The sequence below is a fragment of the Nicotiana sylvestris genome, chromosome 8, assembly GCF_000393655.2.
Source record: "Nicotiana sylvestris chromosome 8, ASM39365v2, whole genome shotgun sequence".
NCBI lineage: Eukaryota > Viridiplantae > Streptophyta > Magnoliopsida > Solanales > Solanaceae > Nicotiana > Nicotiana sylvestris.
The window spans coordinates 117534294-117558919 of record NC_091064.1 but is presented as its reverse complement, the minus strand read 5'-3'; the positions used below and the strand labels follow the sequence as shown (position 1 = coordinate 117558919).

The 24626-nt window shown below is 35.8% G+C and overlaps 1 protein-coding gene across 1 annotated transcript; it reads right to left on the bottom strand.

The window, feature by feature from the left end:
• Positions 1 to 9643: 9643 nt before the first annotated feature.
• On the bottom strand, positions 9644 to 15944 carry LOC104217526 (mechanosensitive ion channel protein 10-like). The gene is made up of 5 exons (XM_009767804.2): positions 14790 to 15944; positions 11981 to 12104; positions 11433 to 11726; positions 10847 to 11049; positions 9644 to 10061 (listed from the first exon to the last, which is right to left on the bottom strand). Exons 1-5 carry the CDS (start codon positions 15896 to 15898, stop codon positions 9788 to 9790), a joined length of 2004 nt encoding a protein of 667 aa, XP_009766106.1. The 5' UTR covers positions 15899 to 15944; the 3' UTR covers positions 9644 to 9787.
• Positions 15945 to 24626: the final 8682 nt, after the last annotated feature.

Sequence of the window (24626 nt, the reverse complement as noted above, 5' to 3'; positions counted from 1 at the left end):
GGAAAAGGTGTGGATAACGGCTCTGCATATCGAACTCGGACTCCCAGGTTGATGCCTCAACAGGATGACCTCTCTACTAAACACGAATCGAAGGGAAACTCTTCGATCTCAACTGACGGATCTGCCGATCTAGAACAGCTACCGGTTCCTCCTCATATGACAAGTCCTTGTCCAACTAGACATTGCTGAAGTCTAACACGTGGGATGGATCGCTGTGATACTTCCAAAGTATGGACACATGAAACACTGGATGCACGAATGATAAACTCGGTGGCAACGCAAGTCTGTAAGCCACCTCTCCCACTCGATCAAGAATCTCAAACGGTCCAATGAACCTAGGACTAAGCTTGCCCTTCTTCCCAAATCTCATCACGCCCTTCATAGGTGACACCCGAAGCAACACTCGCTCGCCAACCATAAATGCCACATCACGAACCTTACGGTCGGCATAACTCTTTTGCCTAGACTGAGCTGTACGAAGCCTATCCTGAATAATCATGACCTTGTCCAAGGAATCCTGTACTAGATCCGTACCCAACAACTAAGCCTCTACCGGCTCAAGCCATTCAACCGTCAACCGGCACCGCCTACCATATAAAGCCTCATAAGGAGCCATCTGAATGCTCAACTGGTAAATGTTGTTGTAGGCAAACTCCGCTAAAGGCAAAAACTGATCCCACGAGACTCCAAAGTCAATGACACAAGCTCGGAGCATACCCTCCAAAATCTGAATAGTACGCTCGGACTGCCCGTCCGTCTGAGGATGAAATGTTATGCTCAACTTGGCCCGTGTGCCCAACTCATGCTGAACTGCTCTCCAGAAATGTGAGGTAAACTGTATACCTCGGTCGGAAATGATAGACACAGGCACACCATGAAGACAAACAATCTCCCGGATATAGATCTCAACTAACCTATCAGAAGATTAGGAGGCTGCCCCAGGAATGAACTGCGGTGACTTAGTCAGCCAATATCAACAATAACCCACACTGCATCGAACTTCCTCTGAGTCCGTCGGAGTCCAATAACAAAGTCTATAGTGATACACTCCCACTTCCACTCGGGAAGCTCAATCCTTTGAAACAAACCACCAGGTCTCTGATGCTCGTACTTTACCTGCTAACAATTCAAACACCGAGCCATATACGCAACCATATCCTTCTTCATCCTTCTCCACCAATAATGTTGCCGCAAATCTTGATACATCTTAGCGGCGCCCAGATGAATAGAGTACCGGGAACTGTGGGCCTCCTCTAAAATCAACTCTCGGAGTCCATCTACATTAGGCACACAAACTCGACCCTGAAGCCTCAAAACTCTATCATCTCCTAATGTAACCTGCTTGGCACCCCCGTACTGCACCGTGTCCCTAAGGACACACAAATGAGGACCATCATGCTGCTGATCTCGGATACGCTCCAATAAAGAAGAACGAGCGATTGTGCAAGCTAACACACTGCTGGGCTCAGAAACATCCAACCTCACGAACCGATTGGCCAAACCTAAACATCCAAAGCAAGCAGTCTCTCACCGATCGAAATATATGCAAGACTGCCCATACTCGCTGACTTCCTACTCAAAGCATCGGCTACCACATTAGCCTTCCCAGGATGATATAAGATGGTGATATCATAGTCCTTCAATAGCTCCAACCACCTTCTCTGCCTCAAATTTAGCTCATTCTGCTTGAACAAATACTGAAGACTCTTGTGATCCGTGAACACCTCACATGCTACGCCATACAGATAATGCCTCCAAATCTTCAACGCGTGAACAATGGCTGCTAACTCCAAATATGGACCGGATATTCTTCTCATGAATCTTCAACTGACGCGAAGCATAAGCAATGACCTTGTCATCCTACACCAACACCGCACCAAGTCCAATACGAGATACATCACAATAAACTATATATGGCCCTGAACCTGTGGGCAAAACCAACACCAGCATCGTAGTCAAAGCTGTCTTGAGCGTCTAAAAGCTCGACCTGAACTGGGCACCCTTCTAGGTCAACCTGGTCATCAGGGCTGCAATAGATGAAAACCCTTTCACAAACCGACGGTAATAGCCTGCCAAACCCAAGAAACTCCGAATCTCTATAGCTGATGCTGGTCTAGGCCAGTCCTTGACTACCTCTATCTTCTTTGGATCTACCTGAATACCCTCTACTGAAACAACATGACCCAAGAAAGCAACTGACTCCAACCAAAACTCGCACTTTGAAAACTTAGCATACAAATGACTATCTCTCAAACTCTGAAGAACAACTCTCAGATGCTGCTCATGCTCCTCCCGGCTGCGGGAATAAATCAAAATGTCATCAATGAAGACTATCACGAACGAATCCAAGTAAGGCCTGAACAGTCGGTTCATCAAATTCATAAAAGTTGTTGGGGCATTTGTCAACCCGAATGACATCACCAAGAACTCATAATGCCTGTACTGAGGGTGGAAAGTTGTCTTAGGGACATCGGATGCCCTAATCCTCAACTGATGGTAGCCAGATCTTAAGTCAATCTTCGAAATTACTTTGGCACCCTGAAGCAGATCAAACAAATCATCAATCCTCGACAATGGATACTTATTCTTGGTTGTAACCTTGTTCAACTGCCGATAATCTATACACATTCGCATCGATCCATCCTTCTTCTTAACAAACAACACCGGCGCACCCCAAGGTGAGACACTAGGTCTAATGAAGCCTTTCTCAAGCAAGTCTTGCAACTGCTCCTTTAATTCTTTCAACTCAGGCGTGGCCATACGATACGGCAGGATAGAAATAGGCTGAGTGCCCGGAGCCACATCAATGCAGAAGTCAATATCTCTGTTGGGTGACATACCCGGTAGGTCTGAAGGAAATACCTTAGGAAACTCACGAACAACAGGCACAAAATCCATAGAAGGAACCTCAGCACTAGAATCACGTACATATGCTAAATAGGCCAAACACCCCTTCTCGACCATATGTTGAGCCTTCATATATGAGATAACACTATGGGTAGAATGACTAGGAGTCCCTCTCCACTCTAAACGAGGCAACCCGGCAAGGCTAAGGTCACAGTCTTGGCATGACAGTCCAAGATCGCGTGGTAAGGTGATAACCAGTCCATCCCCAATATGACATCAAAATCAACAATGTCCAGAAGTAATAGTCTACTCGGGTCTCAAGACCCCCAATCACAACTATACAAGAACGGTGAACATGATCTACCACAATAGAATCACCCACTGGTGTAGACACATATACAGGAGCATGCAAAGAATCTCTAGGCATGATCAAATACAGTGCAAAATAAGATGACACATAGGAGTATGTAAACCCTAGATCAAATAGCACTAAAGCATCCCTACTAAAACCAGAACGGTACCTGTGATAACTACATCGGAAGCCTCAACCTCAGGTCTGGCTGGAAGAGCATAACATCGGGGCCGGGCCCCACCACTCTGAACTACATCTGTAGGACGGGCTGCTACTGGCTGGCCTCCACCTCTAGCGGCCTGACCTCCACCTCTAACACCTCTACCTCCACCTCTAGCACCTCTACCACTGACTCTAGCTGGCTGAGCGGGCTGAATAAGTCCTTCAATGAACCTCCTCACTCTCTCTCTCAGTGGAAAGTATAAGAAGAGCATGACGGGCCAAATCAATAAACCTGGTCTTGTACTGAGTAACAGTCATAGAACCCTGCTTGAGACACTCAAACTGCCTCCGATAGATCTCTCTCTGAGTGAAAGGAAGAAACTTCTCCAGAAATAGCTGAGAAAATTGATCCCAAGTCAAAGTTGGTGACCCAACTGGTCTAGCCAAACAATAATCTCTCCACCAAGTCTTGGCGGATCCAGACAAGCAAAACGTAGCAAAGTCGACCCCATTGGTCTCCATTATCCCCATGTTCCTGAGAACCTCATGACAGCCGTCTTAATAATCCTGGGGATCCTCAGAAGATGCACCGCTGAAAGTGGTAGTGAAGAGCTTGGTGAAACCTATCCAACCTTCACAAAGCCTCCAAAGACGTAGCTGATCTAACACCGGTCTGTGCTGCTATTCGACTAAAGAAGCGATACGTGACCTCGCCATTCGCGAGAGGACAAGAGTAGAGATTTCAATTTAGCATTGAGAGAACAAAATTGCACGACAGGAAAGAATATATGTGAAGTTTTCCCAACTCTGTAGCCTCTGGGGGATAAATACAAACGTCTCTGCACCGGTCCCTTAGACTCTACTAAGCTTGTCTGTGAATTGTGAGACCTATGTAACCTAGAGCTCTGATACCAACTTGTTAGGACACGGATTTTCTACCCTCAGGAGTCGTGATGGCGCCTACTAGTGAAATTTAGGCAAGCCAACCATTTGAATTATTTACCTTTTTCCATTTTTAATCCTTTAACAATTAAGGGCCAACGTTATATAAACAGCGGAAATTAAAAACGGAAGACTGAAACGTAATATATTAATAAAGATGTGAATACCAATCCATACGTAAACTACCCAAGACTGGTGTCACAATTTCACAGACTGTCTAGGAATACTACTAATAAAGGTCCGAAAGAGTTATTACAACACTGTCTCTAAATTACATAAAAGAAACAGAATAAAAGGATAGAAGGAGACGCCAAGGCCTGCGGACGTCTGTAGGACTACCTCGGATCTCCGAATGGACTGAAGGCAACAACCCAAAGCTAAGATTCAAAAGTTGTTGCAGCAGGATTTGCACACAGTGCAGAGTGTAGTATCAGCACAACCGATCCCATGTGCTGGTAAGTGCCTAGCCTAACCTCGGCGAAGTAGTGACGAGGCTAGGACCAGACTACCAAATAAACATGTGTAGTTAAATCATATACAACGGAAAATAAAAGAAGAAATGTACAGTTAAGGATGTGAGGGGGAAACATGTTGTGGGGACATCGAATAATAACAGAAGAATAACAAGTAAATATAAGGATCACCACAGTTCAATTGAATATAGGAAGGGGGAATCATGTTGCGGGGTATAACAAGTATCAACAGAAAACCAACAATTAAATGCAGAGAAACAATAACTCAATTATCAATAAAAATCAGGAAATCAAAGACAAGTGCACGACATCACCCTTCGTGCTTTAACACTCTTTCACAAATAACATGCACGACATCACCCTTCATGCTTTAACACTCTCTCACAAATAACATGCACGACATCACCCTTCGTGCTTTACACTCTTCCTCACCCAAGCAACAATCACAAAGCAATTTGGGCAAAGGAATCAATAACATCACAGTAAAATCAAGTAACAATAGAAAATTAGTAAATAAACATAAAGAACACCATAACTCAATTAGCGGCAAGAATCGGGAAAATCAAGGACAAGTGCACGGTATCACCCTTCGTGCTTTTACTCTCATCCTCACCATAAAATCAATATAAATGGCACGAAATTGTACATCATGCGGCATGGCATCACCCTTCGTGCTTTTACACTCTTTCTCACAAAATCATACACGGCATCACCCTTCGTGCTTTAACACTCTCTTACCAAAACAATGCACTGCATCACCCTTTGTGCTTTAACACTCTCTTACCAAAACAATGCACGGCATCACCCTTCGTGCTTTAACACTCTCATCACCCAAATAACAATCACAAGCAATAAGGGCAAGGAAACAAATAAAATAACAATAAAATCCCAGCAAGGGAACAATAGTACAACAATCAAATTCCGGCAAGGGAACAATATCAAAAGCATCAACATCCCGGCAAGGGAGATAGCATTAAAAGCAACAACGTCCCAGCAAGGGAGACAATATAATAATCCTCTTCTCTTTTTCACATTTACTTCACAACTTGAGCCAATGCTCTATAAGGTTCAATTGTCAATTATACTTCCACAATTCATTTTACAACTTGAGCCAACGCTCGTCAATATTCAAATACCAATATTACTTCCACAAGCTTTGCTCAACAATAGAAATCATCGCATAAGGCATGATTAATACAAACGGAGTCACATTAATCATAGTATAAGACTCACGGGCATGCTTGACACCAACGTATAGATACTCGTCACCATGTTTGTACGTCATACTCAACAAATAACACATAGCAAATAGGACACAACTCCTAATCCCTCAAGCTAAGGTTAGACCAAATACTTACCTCAAAGTTCCACGGCCAACTCAAGCCTCAAACACCGTCTTTTCCTTTAGAAGTCGCCTCTAAATAACTCGTATCTAGTCCAAATTGATTTAACAACATCAATAAATGCTAAAGAATTCATATCCAATGCTTAATTATAGGTTTTCTATCATTTTCCCCAAAAAGTCAAAAATCGACCCCAGGCCCGCTTGGTCAAAACTCGAGGTTCGGACTAAAACCCGATCACCCATTCACCCACGAGCCCGAATATGCAATTAGTTTTGAAATCCGACCCCAAAATGAGGTCTAAATTCTAATTATTCAAAAAGGCCTAACTCTACCCAAAATACCAAATTCTACTATGGAAAAACAATATTTAGGCCTAGAAATCTAATGGGTGTTGATGGAAAATGAAGTAGATGGGTTGAGGAATACATACCTATGATTTGGTGTTGATTTTACTCTTCAAAAATCGCCTAGGTTCTGATTTTGGGGAAGGAGATGTGAGAAAATGGTTTATTCCTGTTTTTGTTACTGTTTAAAAGAGTTGGGGGACAGTGTTCATCGCGTTCGCGAGAACAATGTCGTGATCGCAAAGAGCTGCCATAAGTGGACTTATGCAATCGTAAGTCCTCCTACGCGTTCGCAAAGGGTTGGCCCCCCTGACCCTCGCGTTCGCGGACCAGAGTACACGTTCGCGTAGAAGAATGACCACATCCCAGACCAGCCTCCGTTTTACACTACGCATTCGCGAGGCAAGTGTCACGTTCGCGTAGAGCAGCCCCCCAGTGCTCCGCGTTTGCGTCCCTTTCTTCGCGTTCGCATATAACAAGTTCACCCCAGTCCCAATTTCCCTTTCACAATCGCGAAGCACAGAATGTCTGTGCATCATAGACAACATTTCTGCAACTTTTCCTAAGTATAAAAACCTCCCGAGACTTATCTGAAACTCACCCGAGCCCTCGGGGCTCCAAACCAAACATGCATACTAACTCAAAAACATCATATGGACTTACTCGTGTGATCAAATCACCAAAATAACAGTTGTAACAACGAATTTAGCATCAAAATCAAAGAAGAATCTCAAGAACACTTAAGTTTCAAATATCACAACCGAGGGTTCGATTCACGTCATTTCAAGTCCGTTTCTTACCAAATTTTACAGGTTCAACTTAAATCATATATAAGACCTGTACCGGGATCCGAAACCAAAATACGGGCCCGATACCATCAAATTCAATTACATTCAAATTCTAAAAACCCTAAAATTTCAGTTAAACAATTTTCTTCAAAAATTTATTTCTCGGGTTTGGGACCTCAAAACTCAATTCCGGGCATACACCCAAGTCCCATATTTTTCTACGGACCCTCCGAGACCATCAAATTACAGGTTAGGGTCCATTTACCCAAAATATTGACCGAAGTCAACTTAAATTAAAATTTAACGTCCAAATTAACATTTTCATCACATTTCCACATAAAAGCATTCCGGATATACGCCCGGACTGCGCACGCAAATTGAGATGAGGAAAAAGGAGGCTTCTAAGGCCTCGGAACATATAATTTACTCGTAAATCAAGTGATGACCTTTTGGATCATCATAGAATATTCTAGCTTAATTGGAAGATTGAGAATATGTGACTGATTTCACTTGGTCAGATATTGCATACACAGTAGGAGTGCTTAGCAGGATTACAAAATAGCTAGGTAATGAACATTGGCATGTCATAACAAGAGTTATGAGGTATTTACTTATTACAAAAACCTATGGCTTGTATTATAAAAAATATCATGTTGTACTCAAAGGCTTTTCTGATACAGATTGAAACACTTTATCTAGTGATTCCTGTTCTACTACAGGTTATATTTTTACTTTGGGAGGTGTTACTATTTGTTGGAAATAAAATAAAAAAAGCAATCAATAATTGCTAACTCTACCATGGAGGCTGAACTAATTGTGTTAGCTTCAGCTAGTGAGGAAGCGAATTGGTTGAGAGATTTATTATTTCAAATTCCTTATTTTGAAAAATCAATTACTCCTATTTTAATTCATTGTGATAGCACCGTTGCTATTGGTAGAGTAAAAACGCGTTAATATAACAGTAAATTCAGACCTATAAGAACAAAACACAATACTATGGGATTATATTTGACAAGTGATACCATTAATATTGATTATGTTAAATCTTGTGATAATCTTGCAGATCCACTGACTAAGACCTTAGCAAGAGAAAGGGTCAGGAGCACATCGAGGGGGTGGGATTGAAGCCCATAAATTCATAAGTCATATATGAGGAAACACAACCTAAGGACTAGAGATCCTATAACCAGGTTCAATGGGAATGACGAATCATATGATGGCTTGGTTTGAAATGCACTATTATATTTATTATTTTTGTCCTATGGTGTGAGTACATTTATCCTGTAATGATTTGTGAGGTTGAGTTTTATTAACTCTTAATGAAATTTGTAGCTCGTATGAGTGGGGTGTTAGAGTTAGAGGAGCGCCCTTAACATATATCACCTATGTGAGTGTGGAAGTAGGCCGATTCCTATGAGAATTAGGCTTATTCTCAAAAACACTCATAAAAATCGGGATAGCACAAGCCGTAATGTGATGGCTAATAAAGCTTATGTCAACACCTTGATTATTATGTGCAAGCAGTTATACTTTATTTCCCTAAAGCAGTCATAGATCAAGATTGAGACCACTACTGACTCTGGAGTAGAGATCGTTGTTTTACTAAGTGGAGGTTCAATGTAGAGCACACCTTTATTATGCATAATAGTCTCCCTTTAACTGATAAACTCTCTTATTTTAATATTAAAATGATTGGGGGAAAGTTGTGTTAGTGCATTTTAATATTAAAATTATAATATTAAATTACATTATTTCTTGTGAGATAATGATTATAAATTGGAAAGAAAGTGGTCATTACTTTGTGTAACTCATGAAACCACTAATGCCATAATCTATCACTAATTACCCACTAAAAATTAAATTTTGTAACCACCAACCATGTTCTACAATTTTATTATCCACTACCTTATTATTTATTTTATGGAAGGGATTTTACACCTATAAATAGTAGTGTTTCTTCCTTGTGTTTGGTATGTATGGCAGTGTGTATGAAAAAGTGAACTTAGTGTAGTGAAAAAGAGAGTTAAGAGAAGGAGAAAATCTAAGTCTCCAACTTATTCTCTACAAAAGAGAATATATTATTTTTGTTGATGGAAGGTGTTCATTCTAGTGAGACTTTGGACTCAACAAATTGTCCAGAGTTTGTTCGAGTCATACGAAGTTGTCGGGCTATTGTATCCTTGAGGGGACAAGTCAAGAGTATTACTGCCGGATTGGTGAAGAGGCTACAGCAGTAGGCTTGAATCTCCTTAAAGAGAGCGAGATATCCGCGTCTCAGCCCGAAGATATTTTATTTTCTTCATTTTATTTTTCAACTCTAATTGTATTTTCTCCAACATCATGAAATAAAGCACGAATACAACATATTGAATGGATTTGACAAGGAAAATTAAACAAACACACTACAAATAACATGTTTTATCATGCAGAAAGCAGTCATTATATTGTTGCACTTTACAAATATGTCTTAATTAATTAGCTTCCATCATCTAGTTGCTTATCAAATTCTTGCTATAGATCAAAGCAAATAAGATCAAGCGTGCAATGGCACATTTCTGAAATTGGTCATGTTCACTTGGGGAAGATGGAGTTGTTGAGGGAGAAGAGAGTACTTGATGTTAAGGCTCTCAAAGATCTTCTTCAACTCAAGGATGAGCTCTGTGATCCTGTTGCTTCTATCCCCGTAATTCTGATGGTTAATGGTATGTTGAACACATAGAGCCATTCTCATTGTGTGCACATTCTCTATTCCTTTCACTATCACTGAGTGTTTTGGATTCCAATACTTTGGCTTGCTCTCTATGTACCTATATATTTCATTAAACACAAACACATGATCATTATGTTGATTTGAGGAGTTATATAAATGAACTTGAATTATTCCGAAAAAAAAAACAAAAAGAAAAAAAAAAGGATTTGTAGTCGTCCTAGGCAATGGTGCTTCTAAACATCAGGTATCGTTTGGTTCAGTTCTGGGATTATAATTCTTGGATATCCCATGAAATAATTTAGTCCCACATTCTATATGGGATAACTAATATCATTATTTTGATAAAATATTTATACTGGTATTAGCAAATACCCACAACCAAATGCAGAATAACTATAATCCCTAATTTTATATCAGGATTAATATAACCAAACGACCACCTAATGTTTAGGAGATTTAAAATCACTCTAGTCTGGGATCGAGAAAACAAGAAGATATTAATCAGGTTAACTAATAGATAATTATCTATAAAGAGCAGGATTAGTATCCTGAAAAATAAGACAAGTTTAGAGGGGAATATAGCTAGTTTTCGTGAGTTTAGCTGAACCAATATTTCAACATTGAACATTGATATATAGGTAAAAAATCACAAAATTGCACCCAATAACCTAGTGGTCAATAAAGTAACTGAAAACTCATGAGGTTTCATGTTCAAATCTCATGGGAGATAGAAAAATAATAGGTAATTTCTTATTATCTGCCAAAGCCTTGATAGATAAAATTACCTGATATTGATGGGTCATAGGCTGATAGGCAAGTGTCTGCCGAAAAATAAATTCTTAATTAAATAAATGAACGTGGGGTGGGCAGAAGAGTTCTTACATTTGAATGGCCTTTTTGAGGGCAATGATGGCGTCCATATAAGTGTTGGTATCAATATCAAAAGAAATGGAGTCGCACATTTCAGGGCTTCTGTAGAAGTTGCTAATTGGCTTTGTGATCAACACTGCATTGGGGTAGTAGATTTTCTCGTTGTCGTAACGGAGGAAAACTGTGGTCAATATATTCATCTCTTCCACTATCAGCTGCATATAAAATTTTTAAATTAAAGCAAATTAATTGAAACGCAGAAATTGACATATGTCAATAAATTAAAATTAGTTGTAACATATTTGCGCCAAGAATCAATATTCCACTAGCTAGTGTTGCAAATATTGACATGAAAATTGTTATTGAAAATTAAGTCTAGATAGAAACACCTTCTTCACAAATCAATACCGAAAAAAATAATTTAAAAACAAAAGGAAACCAAAGGGTATTCTTTAGAAAATAAGACAGATTATTTGCTACAACATATTAAAATTATACGTGGATATTTTGAAAATTCTTTACCCTGCATGTGTCGATCATTTTATATAAGAAGGTTAATAATTAGTGTTGAGTAATATTAAAGAACAAAGATATATACCTGAACTCCGTCGATAACACAACGATCACCAATGTCAAAAGGATGGACAACAAAGACGAAGATAATAGATTCGAAGATAGTCTTGCAAGTGTTTTGGAAGGCAAATCCGAGAAGTACAAGTTGTGAAAGAAGGAGAGCAAGGATTTGTGTGGACAAAAGTCCCATCACTAAGAGTGAAATCACAAGTATTATAAAACACACTATCCCACTTGCTAACTTGTGAAGCTGTTGCACTGCCGTCTTTGTATCGTTTAATGAATGTGCCAAGTACTTCCTCTCATAGTATGCTCGTACCTAACAATAAATCCCAAGAAAAAAAAAAAGAAAAAAAAAGCCTTAAATCAAAAGATGCTAGTCTTTGAATTACAATTCATAAAGAACCTTCACATCACGTTTTAGCATGTAGGTTACTAATCCCAATTTTTATAGGTGATTACCTAGTAAATTATTTAGGTGATTTGATATGCGTGGAACTCTTTATTCTCCACCCACAGTTTATTCTCAAAAGATTATAAATGTTGTGTGTAGTATATTGTATATATAATTACCACCCAATTTCTGAAGGCAGATTTGGTGATCCTTCCGGTCTCAAGAGCTCCTTCAAAGAGTGGGAAAATGGTGTGTATCTCTACTCTATTCAGGAACCTCATTAAATCTTCCTCCTCTATGTACCTTCACAATAAAAATATAAAATTAATTCCCATATGTTGCAACTCATTAGTTATCATGCAGTCTTTTGGGTGAAAAGTGCAACTTAATTCTGATACATACATATAATTCTGTACTCCATATAATTAGTGAAGTTATAAATATATTCTGTTGGTACTTTTCTGTTTATACTTAATTAGATAGAGTAACGTTAAGAGTTGAGAGTGACCATGCAGAGATTTTGACCTTACAATTATTATATACATTCAAATAACGGCAAAGGGCTAAATATACCCATTTACTTTCAAATATTGTTTACCTATACCCTCTGTTATACTATTGGGATATCCATACTCCTACCGTCATACTTTGGAACAAAATTACCCCTATTGTCATATTTTGAAACAAAAATACCCCTATTTTGGATGGAGTGCCACATGGCAACATCATATTAAAATGACCCATTTTTTTTATTCGATCCGTTTTTAAAAAAACCCACAACACAACCCCTATTTTCATTTTTTTCAGTTTTTTTTTTAAAATTTCAGTTTTTAAAAATCGAAAATATTTTGTTAAAAACAATTTTTTTTCTGTTTTTACAAATCCGTTTTTCCAGCTTTTACAAAACAAAATTCTTTTAAAAAACTGAAAAACTGAAAAAATTTGTTTTCAGTTTTTAAAAAACAAAAATATTTTTTTTCTGTTTTTACAAATAAAAAATCTAGTTTATAAAAATTTGTTTTTCAGTTTTTACAAAAATAAAATCTTTAAAAAAAAATGAAAAAAATGAAAAACAAACATTTTTCAAAACAAATTTGTATAAACTGATTTTTTTTGTATAAATAGAAAAAAAATATCTTCGTTTTTTAACAAAATATTTTCGTTTTTTAAAAACTGAAAACATTATTTTCAACAAAATGTTTCCGTTTTAAAAAATTAATTTTTTTTTTCATTTTTTCAGTTTTATAAAAGAATTTTGTTTTGTAAAAACTGGAAAAACAAATTTGTAAAAATAGAAAAAAATTTATTTTTAACAAAATATTTTCGTTTTTTAAAAACTAAAATTTTAAATAAATAAAAAAACTGGAAAAAAATGAAAATAGAGGTGGGGTTGTGGGTTTTTTTTAAAAGGATCGGGTAAAAAAAAAGAAATTGGTCGTTTTAATCTGGTATTGCCACGTGGCACTCCATCCAAAATAGGGGTATTTTTGTTTCAAAGTATGACAATATGGGTATTTTTGTTCCAAAGTATGACGGTAGGGGTATGGATAGCTCAATAGTAAACGAAGGGTACAAGTAAACAATATTTGAAAGTAGAGGGGTATATTTAGCCCTTTGCCGTTCAAATAATATATACTCATTATGTTTTAATTCAGATGACACATTTCACTTATCGAAAGTTAATTTGATTAAATTTTGAAGTTAAATTAAATTAGATCAACTTAATTAAAATTTGGATATTTAAAACTACACGAAAAGTAATATAAGTTTCAATTTTCTCATGTCAATATGACAATAAAATATATTTTAAAATATTTGTCAAACTTCACATAATTTGACTTTCGATAAATGTAATATGTTATTTAAATTGAATCGGGGGAAATAGCACTTTAATAATAATAATAATAATAATAATAATAATATATATATATATATATATATATATATATATATATATATATATATATATATATATATGTATGTATGTATGTATGTATGTATTATTTGCCCTTCTTGATGGATATCATGTCTGAACTACAGAGACATCAAGGACAGTTGTCAACTTTCAATTCTTAGTATTTGCTGTTGGGAATTCTATTAGTCTTTCTCTCTGTTTATGTGATATATTGATTCTGTGTGGAGTCTACTTACGTGCTCAACTTGACTTTTCTATTATATTAGTAGTTGTGAACAATATAAAATAATTATTGAGAAATCAGTATATGTACTATATTGGAAATTAGTATAATATCCAAATCTCAAATAAACTGATTTTAAAAAAGTTAATCAAGGTAAGGAGTATAAAATAAGAAATTAGTGGAACTGAGCCACGCTTAAATATCAAATTAAAATGATGTCATACAAATCGGGATATATAAAGTAACATGGCATGTTTGTCAAAATTTAAATTCATTTGATAGTTAAATTTGAAGTATAACGTGATTCTCTTTTAATCAAATTAGAGTTTACCACTTATATAATACATAAATTGAGTAACGTCTTAAATTTCGTGCGCAGCTATATATATACAGAGAGAAAAGAAGTTGGATAAAAAATAACATGTGCAACTCGGACTATATGAGCATATGCATCCTCCACGTATTGTATTTACTGATTTTTTTTAATGGACGAAAAGAAAAGTATCGAGTCACAGATGACTCGCTTTGACCTTAACTAAGGTGGTCCTTCCTAGCAACAAAATTAATGGCTTTCAAATGTTGGCAGGCATGTTGAAACGGACTTTACTCCCCAACCAAGTAACAGCAAGACCCCATAAGTAGGGAATGTCTATTCAAACTTTAGTGCGTTTGGTACGACGAAAAGTATGAAAAATATGTGTTATTCGATATTTATTTTCTAGCATATTTTGGTTCAAAAAATATTTTCAAATGATCTAATTGTGAAAAAAAAAGTTTATAGTACTAATTAACCTCTAATGATTGATTGTTATTGGGTGTGTGTGTTACACAAAATCTCTAGAATACTTACTTGGCACCAGGATTGGCAACGTTCTTGAAGATCTTTCTGGCACAATTTTTAGCCTCCAATTCACTGGTAATCTCAGATTCAGTGTTTCCAAATTCATCCACACTCTTAGAAATAGTTGATAAACCAAAGAACCTTACATAATTAGCCAATCTCTTCACACTCCATGCAGATGACTTTCTTTGCATACTCAGCTTCTTTAGCTTCAATAATTTCCTCGGTTCTTTCACTTCTACCACTTTTTCATCAACTGGAGGGCCAGAAAGTGTGTCCAGGACATAGTGATGAAAAACACTTTCCTTCATACGATCAAAGTAAGTTGCAACAAAAAACGAAGAGGCTAAAACTTTGACCAAAATGATCTTAACGGGCCAAATTGTTGCACCAATAAGTAAGGCAACTAAAGCTTCACGTAATTTTGTTAACAACTTGTTTTGTTTGTTGAGTTTTGTGTTGAACATGAAAGTCAAAGCTAAAAGGACAAGACCTAACCAAACACAATTTTGGAAGCTCTTTCTAAGACCATAGACAAAATATAAGACCTTTTCACGAAGCATGAAGTTTCTCTCGATGAGAAAAACGAGGAATCTAATTACGCAACTTGAAACAAGGCGACCACTGAATATGACAAGGATCACTAAGCACCATTTCCACAAGTCAAGACCCCATAAGGGATTGTTCCTAAGAGGTGAAACTGTGAGAGCACATATTAAACAAGAGGTTGTGATTAAAAAAAAGCACCACTCAAACAAAAGTCTAAAAGGGATTTTTGTCGTCTTCTTTCTACACTTTTCTTTAGTAATCCCAAATCCTTCATCATTTTCATGTTCTTCATCACTATCTCCATCCTTTTCACAGGGCTTGAAGGACTCGAATTCGTCGTCTAAGTTGAAAGATTTTTGCTTCTTTGGAACACTATTGAACTCAAAGACTCGAGCTTTGGGCTTTGAGAAAGTGAGGCGGCGTAGTGTTTGAAATTTTGTAGGAATTCGGGTAAGTTTTGTTTCTGCCATGCAATTAGCATCATTGGTGCTCCTAGGTTGTGAATTATTGTTCTTGTGATCTTCTTCATCCATGAACAAAATCACATGATCAGAGGCTGGTTTCTCCATCTTTTTTTTTTGAAGGTACGTACTTCACTTAGTTTCATCATCGTCCTATATCCCTTATATAGAATGTGAAAGTGTCATCAAACATTACCGTGACGTTCCACTTTCCACATAAAACTAATTAGCCTAAATCATTATAATGTTTGGTTTGAATTTTGAAGAATTGCGTATAGTTGTTCGTAACACGCAGCGAAAGACAACAACAATCCTAGGCAGATCTTTTTATGTTTAAAATTTATTTACAAGTCAATAGATCAGATCTAAGACGTACCTGGTGAAGAGAGTCTCGTTTCAAAATTTCTTCGATAGTGCGAAGACTCTATGCGTATCCACACCGAGACTGATCCTTGCTGTCAACTATTTGATCAATGAAACCCGCGAACAAATTGAACAAAATATTGTGTTGAAATTTTTCACAAAAATCTCAACTCAATGTTAGAAGAACAAGAAACACTTTTCTTGCAATTGTATTTTCTCTCTTGGCTTTGTATTGCACTCTCACTTTCACAAAGTGGGTTTTCTTCTCAAGAATCAGTTGGTAAATTTTCTTCCATCACCCTTTATATAGCATCACCTATAAACCATTTTCCTATTTGGTTGAGGTAATGATTTACTTAGGGTAAAAGTTTATTCCAAAAATAAACTTCATTGAATATTTTATATGGAAATTCGTAATTCCATCTAATTGGCATCATGACTGCCGATTTCAAATCCAATTCCAATTGGAATTGAAGTATCATATAATTTAATGTATTATATTAAAAAAGGAATATCAATCACATTCTTAATGGGATTGAAACGAGCTCACAACGTACTTTGGCAATCCAATCCTAAATTGGTTTTTCCAAGTAAGTCTTCATCATTAATATATTATATACATCCCATATAAATAAATAAATAGTAACTATATATATCACATATATATTTTGACCAAGAGATAATTTAATTTTCTATTCCAAATAGAAAACTTCAACTTGTTCACAATATTAATTATATCTTCTGTGCTAGCAAAAAATATAATTAATATTTCATTTGGACTAACTAACTAAATTTATTTGACTAATTAAATTCTTTAATTTAATTAACAAATAATAAAGTAATTAGTCCTTTAGCAAAGATCGGAACACTCGTTAGTGTGCGACCCCATAGGTTCAATACTAAACCGGTAGTAAATTGACCACATCAATATACTAATCATGGGTGGCGTCTAGCAACACTCCTTAACGACCGGATAGCATGAAGTATACAATTTACTCTCAAGAACCAGTAGAAGAATAATGTAGTAATTCCTTCTGTCCTTATAGCTCTGGATCACCCTAGGATATGGTTCAACTGTCAAATCCTAATAGGCGACCAACTATGTGTTCACGTCAAATATAATCGACCATCGAATGACCTAAGAAACTCTTTTCTTCTTTTCATTCAATTGCCCTGGCCAAGGTCTTAATTTGGTCGTTTATAATTCATGACAACATGGAGCTTAAACTCATTACCAAGAGTTGACAGATTCCATCTTGATCAATCACTAATTCTACAAGCATTTAATCATATCCAATATCCTTTCAACTATCGCCCTAGGGCCATAGGTGTCTGGTATCAAAGCACAATAAATAGCTTGTCAATTACTATGATGATCTCAGGTCAAAGGAAACTTTTATATCACATTCTTCAAGAGAATATCCTATTGACAGTTTATGGTAATTCTAACCATTAGGAATTATCAAATGAGTCGGTTCAATGATCATAACTTTACATGCATCATCTATCTATGTAATTTAGTTAATGAGATCAACTAATCTTTATCCCATAAAGATGATTACATAAATATTGATCTAACCGGATTACTAATGTCCAAATTAATAATCCTACGATCAAGAACAAATTTAGATTAAATTATAAGATACTTTGCTCTTATTATCATGATCTCTATCACGATGACAAATCCCAAAATTTAATCAAGGACCTTATCAAATTAATCAAACAATTGATAATAACTATGACAAAAGAATGCCATATATTTTTATATCAAATAACGTTCACAAAAATATGTTCAAATCATCAAATATGATATTGGATCTAGGGCATATCTACTATATCCCAAACAATCTCTCACTTGCACTAGAGCCAATCGCTCTTGTACTTCATTCCCAATTTCCACTTGTGCTTATCAAACTCCTTTGCGCCAAGAGCTTTAGTGAATGGGTCTGCAGCATTTTCTTTTCCATCAACCTTTTGAATCTAGACGTCTCCACGTTCAATGATTTCTCTTATCAAGTGATCCCTTGGCAGAACGTGTTTGGATTTTTAGTGTGCTTTTGGTTCTTTTGCTTGAGAAATGGCTCCAGTGTTGTCACACAACAATGAAATTGTACCTTCTATTGAAGGAACCACACCAAGTTCAGTTAAGAACTTTTTCATCCATACAGCTTTCTTAGCAGCTTCACTAGCTGCTATATATTCTGCTTCAGTCACTGAATCAGCTACTGTAGCTTGTTTGGAACTTTTCCAACTTACTGCACCACCATTTAAGATGAATACATAACTAGAAATAGATTTGCTATCATCTCTATCTGAAGAGAAACTTGCATCAGTATAACCTTCAAGTTTCAACTCAGAATCCCCATAGATGAGAAATTGGTTTTTAGTCCTTCTTAAGTACTTTAGAATGGTCTTCACCACCTTCCAATGTTCCTCATCAGGATTTTCCTGATATCGGCTAGTCACTCCAAGTGCATAAGCCACATCAGTACGTGTACATGTCATGGTATACATGATAGCTCCCACTGCACTAGCGTATGGGATCCTACTCATGCGTTCTCTCTCTTCAAGTGTTTTAGGACAATCCTCCCTACTGAGAGAAATTCCAGTTCATATCGGTAGATAGCCTCTTTTGGAATTATCCATGTTATACCTCTTTAAGATGGTATCAATGTACAAAGACTGGGAAAGTCCAAGCAGCTTCCTAGATCTATCTCTATAGATCTTTATTCCTAATATATAAGCTGTTTCTCCCAAGTCTTTCATGGAGAACTGTTCAGATAGCCAAATCTTGGTACTTTGCAATGCTGGTATGTCATTCCCTATGAGCAATATATCATTAACATACAATACTAAGAATATAATTGTGCTCCCACTAACCTTTTTCTACACACAAGGTTCTTCTTCGCATCTAACAAAATTGAACTTTTCAATTGTCTTTTTAAAGCGAATATTCCAACTTCGAGAAGTTTGATTTAGTCCATAAATGGATCTTTGTAACTTACAAATTTTATTATGATCAGACGAAGATGTGAAATCTTCAGGTTGTGTCATGTACACATCCTCTTCTAGCTCACCATTAAGGAAAGTTGTTTTCACATCCATTTGTCGTATTTCATAATCATAGTATGCTGCTATAGCAAGAAAAATCCGAATAGATTTGAGCATTGCCACGGGAGAGAAAGTCTCGTCATAGTCGACTCCTTCTTTCTGACGATATCCCTTGGCAACAAGACGGGCTTTGTAGGTCTCCACCTTTCCGTCTGCGCCAATCTTTTTCTTAAAAACCCATTACAACCAATAGGTTTTATATCCTTTGAAGGTTCAACTAAAGTCCATACTTTATTTTCCTTCATGGATTCCATTTCGGATTCCATGGCCTTTTGCCACTTCTCATAATCGGAACTTTGTATAGCCTCTTCATAGGTCTTAGGGTCATCATCATTATGATCAACCTCATTTGATACATCATCTTGTACCAATAAATTTAATCTAATTGGTACATGACGTTCTCGTGTAGACCTTCTAAGAGGTACTTGTACAACCTCTTCGCCTTGTGCTGGATTTGGTTGTTGTTCAATTTGGTTTAGAACTGGTTCATTAACCTGTTCTTGAACTTCAACCGTTGAAGATGACAACTTCCTTGGCAACTTCAAAACATCCAATAAAGGTTCTTAAACTTGGGTCTCATGATCTTTATATTGTGTTGATTCATTAGTTTTTTGAACTTCATCAAGTTCTATTTCTCCATTATAATTTCCTTCTAAAAGAAATTCCCTTTCCAAAAAGGTTGCTCCTCTGGACACAAACACTTTATGGTCAGAAGGGTGATAGAAATAATATCCCATTGTTTCCTTGGGATACCCAATGAACCTACACTTATCTGATCTTGAGTCAAGTTTATCAGACTGTAGTCTCTTAACATAAGCTGGACAACCCCAAACTTTAATATGTTTAAGGTTAGGCTTACATCCTTTCCATATCTCATATGGTATTGTAGAGACTGACTTAGTGGGAACTTTATTAAGTAAGTATGTTGCTGCTTTCAAAGCATATCCCCAAAAATTTATTGGAAGATCAGTGAACCCCATCATAGATCTCACCATATCTAATAAGGTTTGATATCTCCTTTCAGACACACCATTGTGTTGTGGTGTTCCTGGAGGTGTCCACTGTGAGAGAATCCCATTCTCTTTGAGATATCTGGTAAAATCTTCACTAACCTCTATCAGACCTTAGTACTTTGATACTTTTACCAGTCTGCTTCTCAACTTCACTACGGAACCTTTTGAACATTTCAAAAGATTCAGACTTGTGTTTCATAAGATACACAAATCCATATCTTGACATATCATCAGTGAAGGTGATGAAGTAAGAATATTCACCTCTAGCTTGAATTTTCATGGGCCCACAAACATCTGTATGAATTAGTCCCAATAATTCAGAAGCTCTTTCTCCACTTCCAGTAAATGGAGATTTGGTCATTTTTCCTTTGAAACAAGATTCACAAGTTGGATATGATTCAAAATCATACTTGTCAAGGTACCCTTCCTTGTACAACTTGTTAATTCTTTTCTCTCCAATATGACCAAGCCTACAATGCCAAAGGTATGTTTGATTTACATGATCATCTCTTTTCCTCTTAAGACTTGAAACATGCATAATCGAATTAGCATTCACATTAGGTAAGACATAAACGTCATGTTGGAGATAGCTATTCACATATAAATTATCACTATAATAAATAGAGCAAATACCATTGCCTATATTTATGCGAAAACCACGTTTGTCTAACATAGAAGCTGAAATTATGTTCGAAACAAATTTAGGAACATAATAACAATCATCCAACATAAGTACTTTGCCCGTAGGCATTATTAAAGAAATTGATCCTACAGCTACGACCGCAACTTTTGCACCATTTCCAACTTGTAGATTAACTTCTCCTTTCTTTAGCCTCCTACTTACCTTGAACCCTTGCAACATATTACAGATGTTATAACCACTGCCAGTATCTAATACACATAGTGAAGAATTAGTAGTAGCTAAAGAAACCTTGAAAACATTTTTCATTAATGTCTCACCTTGTTTCTTGTCCTTTAGTGTTGCAAGATACTCCTTGCAGTTTCTCTTCCAATGCCATTTCTTCTTACAGTGAAAACATTCAGCATCATATACTAGCTGCAAGATCAAATCTTCAGAAAGCTCTTTACCAAGCTTGTACCCCAACTTCTCATGTTCTTCAGTAAGAACGGTCATATGATTGACAAGGGGTCCAACTGTGTATCAATCATCTTCTTAAGATATTCAATGATTGCTGTTGGATCCATATTCTGATGTTTCCTCTGGAGTTCAGAACTCATAGAAGCGAGAATGATGTGTTTAATAGCAAGGCATTCTTCCAAGTATTTCTGATAAACCTTGGTGCCTTGAACATCATTCTCTGGTGGGATTATCTTTGCAGGCTTATCGATCACATCAATGAGCTTTTCATGCATGAGAACAATTCTCAAATTTCTATACCAGTCATCAAAGTTTGGTCCTACCAACTTGTTGGTCTCAAGTATTTCGCGCAGTGATATAACAGACATATTGAGAAATCTAAAATATAGAAAAGAAAAGGCAATAATATAAGAACATATTTGCATATATCATAAAGACATGGACTTTTATCTAAATGATATTTCCACTAATTATTTTAAACTATTTACCCTCGTTATAGTTTATGAAATCTTTATTTCTGTTAGTGTAGTAACGGAATCCTTTAACAATATGTATGAGCCCCTTGGAAGTCAAGTCGTTTCTCACATATATTTTAAAGGTAGGTACTCTTACCAATTGTAGCACCATACAATTTCCTTAAATAGCTCTATGTCAAATAGTCCCCTGGTAGTGAGGTCGATCCTATTGGCATAGTTGAGTTCAACCATCATGATAGCAAAGAACTTATTAAATTTTATACTCCCCGGGTGGTCCAGGCGTCTAGTGTAAAATTGAATAATTCTTTCAATCCATACATCTAATGCAATAAATAATTTTAACATATTCTCAAACTATAAGTCTCCTGGTAGTCAGGTCGCTCCTTATAAACAAGAAATAAGTGAAATTATTTACCTTGATGGATAGCTCCATAATAAAATATTATTTTATTATTTAAGAACTCAAATTTTAGTAAGAGGAAATTGTTACTAAAATAATTTTTTAATAACATGAAGATCAAATCTTTTATAGCATGTGAATTTTGTTCAAGTTGTCTACACGCTTAGTCCTGAATTAATTTACATCACATGTAATAAATAATTCAGAATTATGTAATGAACAAGCACATGACATAAAAACGAAATTCAACATCCTCTAACATGTTTATCTTATATATCACATAAAAAGAATTCATGCCAGAATATTATTATTAATTAACATCTCATGAATTAATAACAATTAAAATAACAGTAGAATCCAATAACCTATTATAGATTACCATCGTATCTAATACAAAATTTTAAATGTAAGTTACGAACTATCTCAATAGTTTAACTTATATATATATGTATTTTATTCACAATAAAATAATATCAATCCATATGCATTCGAACAATTTGACTATAGCACAAGACACATGTATTATGGTTTGAACGCTTCAAATATAATCTTAAAATATTTCGTAAATAAATTTTAGATACAATAAACCACGACTCTGATACCACTGCGAGGATTGCTTAGTCCTAAATTGATTTTTCCAAGTAAGTCTTCATCATTAATATATTATATACATCCCATATAAATAAATAAATAGTAACTGTATATATCACATATATATTTTGACCAAGAGATAATTTAATTTTCTATTCCAAATAGAAAACTTCAACTTGTTCACAATATTAATTATATCTTCTGTGCTAGCAAAAAATATAATTAATATTTCATTTGGACTAACTAACTAAATTTATTTGACTAATTAGATTCTTTAATTTAATTAATAAATAATAAAGTAATTAGTCCTTTAGCAAAGATCGGAACACTCGTTAGTGTGCGACCCCATAGGTTCAATACTAAACCGGTAGTAAATTGACCACATCAATATACTAATCAAGGGTGGCATCTAGCAACACTCTTTAACGACCGGATATCATGACGTATACAATTTACTCTCAAGAACCAGTAGAAGAATAATGTAGTAATTCCTTCTGTCCTTATAGCTCTGGATCACCCTAGGATATGGTTCAACTGTCAAATCCTAATAGGCAACCAACTATGTGTTCACGCCAAATATAATCGACCATTGAATGACCTAAGAAACTCTTTTCTTCTTTTCATTCAATTGCCCTGGCCAAGGTCTTAATTTGGTCGTTTATAATTCATGACAACATGGAGCTTAAACTCATTACCAAGAGTTGACAGATTCCATCTTGATCAATCACTAATTCTACAAGCATTTAATCATACCCAATATCCTTTCAACTATCGCCCTAGGGCCATAGGTGTCTGGTATCAAAGCACAATAAATAACTTGTCAATTACTATGACGATCTCAGGTCAAAGGAAACTTTTACATCACATTCTTCAAGAGAATATATTGACAGTTTATGGTAATTCTAACCATTAGGAATTATCAAATTAGTCGGTTCAATGATCATATCTCTATATGCATCATTATCTATGTAATTTAGTTAATGAGATCAACTAATCTTTATCCCATAAAGACGATTACATAAATATTGATCTAACCGGATTACTAATGTCCAAATTAATAATCCTACGATCAAGAACAAATTTAGATTAAATTATAAGAGACTTTGCTCTCATTATCATGATCTCTATCACGATGACATATCTCAAAATTTAATCAAGGACCTTATCAAATTAATCAAACAATTGATAATAACTATGATAAAAGAATGTCATATATTTTTATATCAAATAACGTTCACAAAAATATGTTCAAATCATCAAATATGATATTGGATCTAGGGCATATCTACTATATCCCTAACAAATTTTTCTTTTTTTGCATAAATAATACCCGTAAAATTATAGAAAAATATACGTATTATTTTATGTTGTATATAATATGGAATAAAAATGTAGTGATCAGCAATACATGGATATAATGACAAAACTAACTCTTTAGGTAGATCAATATTATATTCTGGTAAAAAGATACTTAAAACTTATTTTAAAATACATACAATGTATTATAATTTTTAGTAGAATATGCCAAATATCTAATAATAAATAATTTTTGTATTATTAATTCTGCATTGCTGCTACCATCCATAAAGTATAATGTTGTTTTGCTTACTTCCAACCAAGTGTCTCTTGTGGTACAATAGCATTGGGCCCCATAACTTTCAGGCGCGTTAGCTTACCTCTTCATCCTATAGTGAAGGACGCATAGAACATACTAGATGGATATCTCGATTTCATTCGGACATTAAATCTATGTTATAATCTTGGAAATTAGTTGGACTATGTT

What these genes read in the sequence shown, in the direction of transcription:
- LOC104217526 (XM_009767804.2), bottom strand. Translation starts at nt 15,898, where the DNA reads ATGGAGAAACCAGCCTCTGATCATGTGATTTTGTTCATGGATGAAGAA. An exon ending in GTGTTATCGACGGAGTTCAG is followed by an intron (nt 11,050 to 11,432) that starts GTATATATCTTT and finishes TTTTATATGCAG; the next exon opens with CTGATAGTGGAAGAGATGAA. An exon ending in CTCAAAAAGGCCATTCAAAT is followed by an intron (nt 10,062 to 10,846) that starts GTAAGAACTCTT and finishes TGAAATATATAG; the next exon opens with GTACATAGAGAGCAAGCCAA.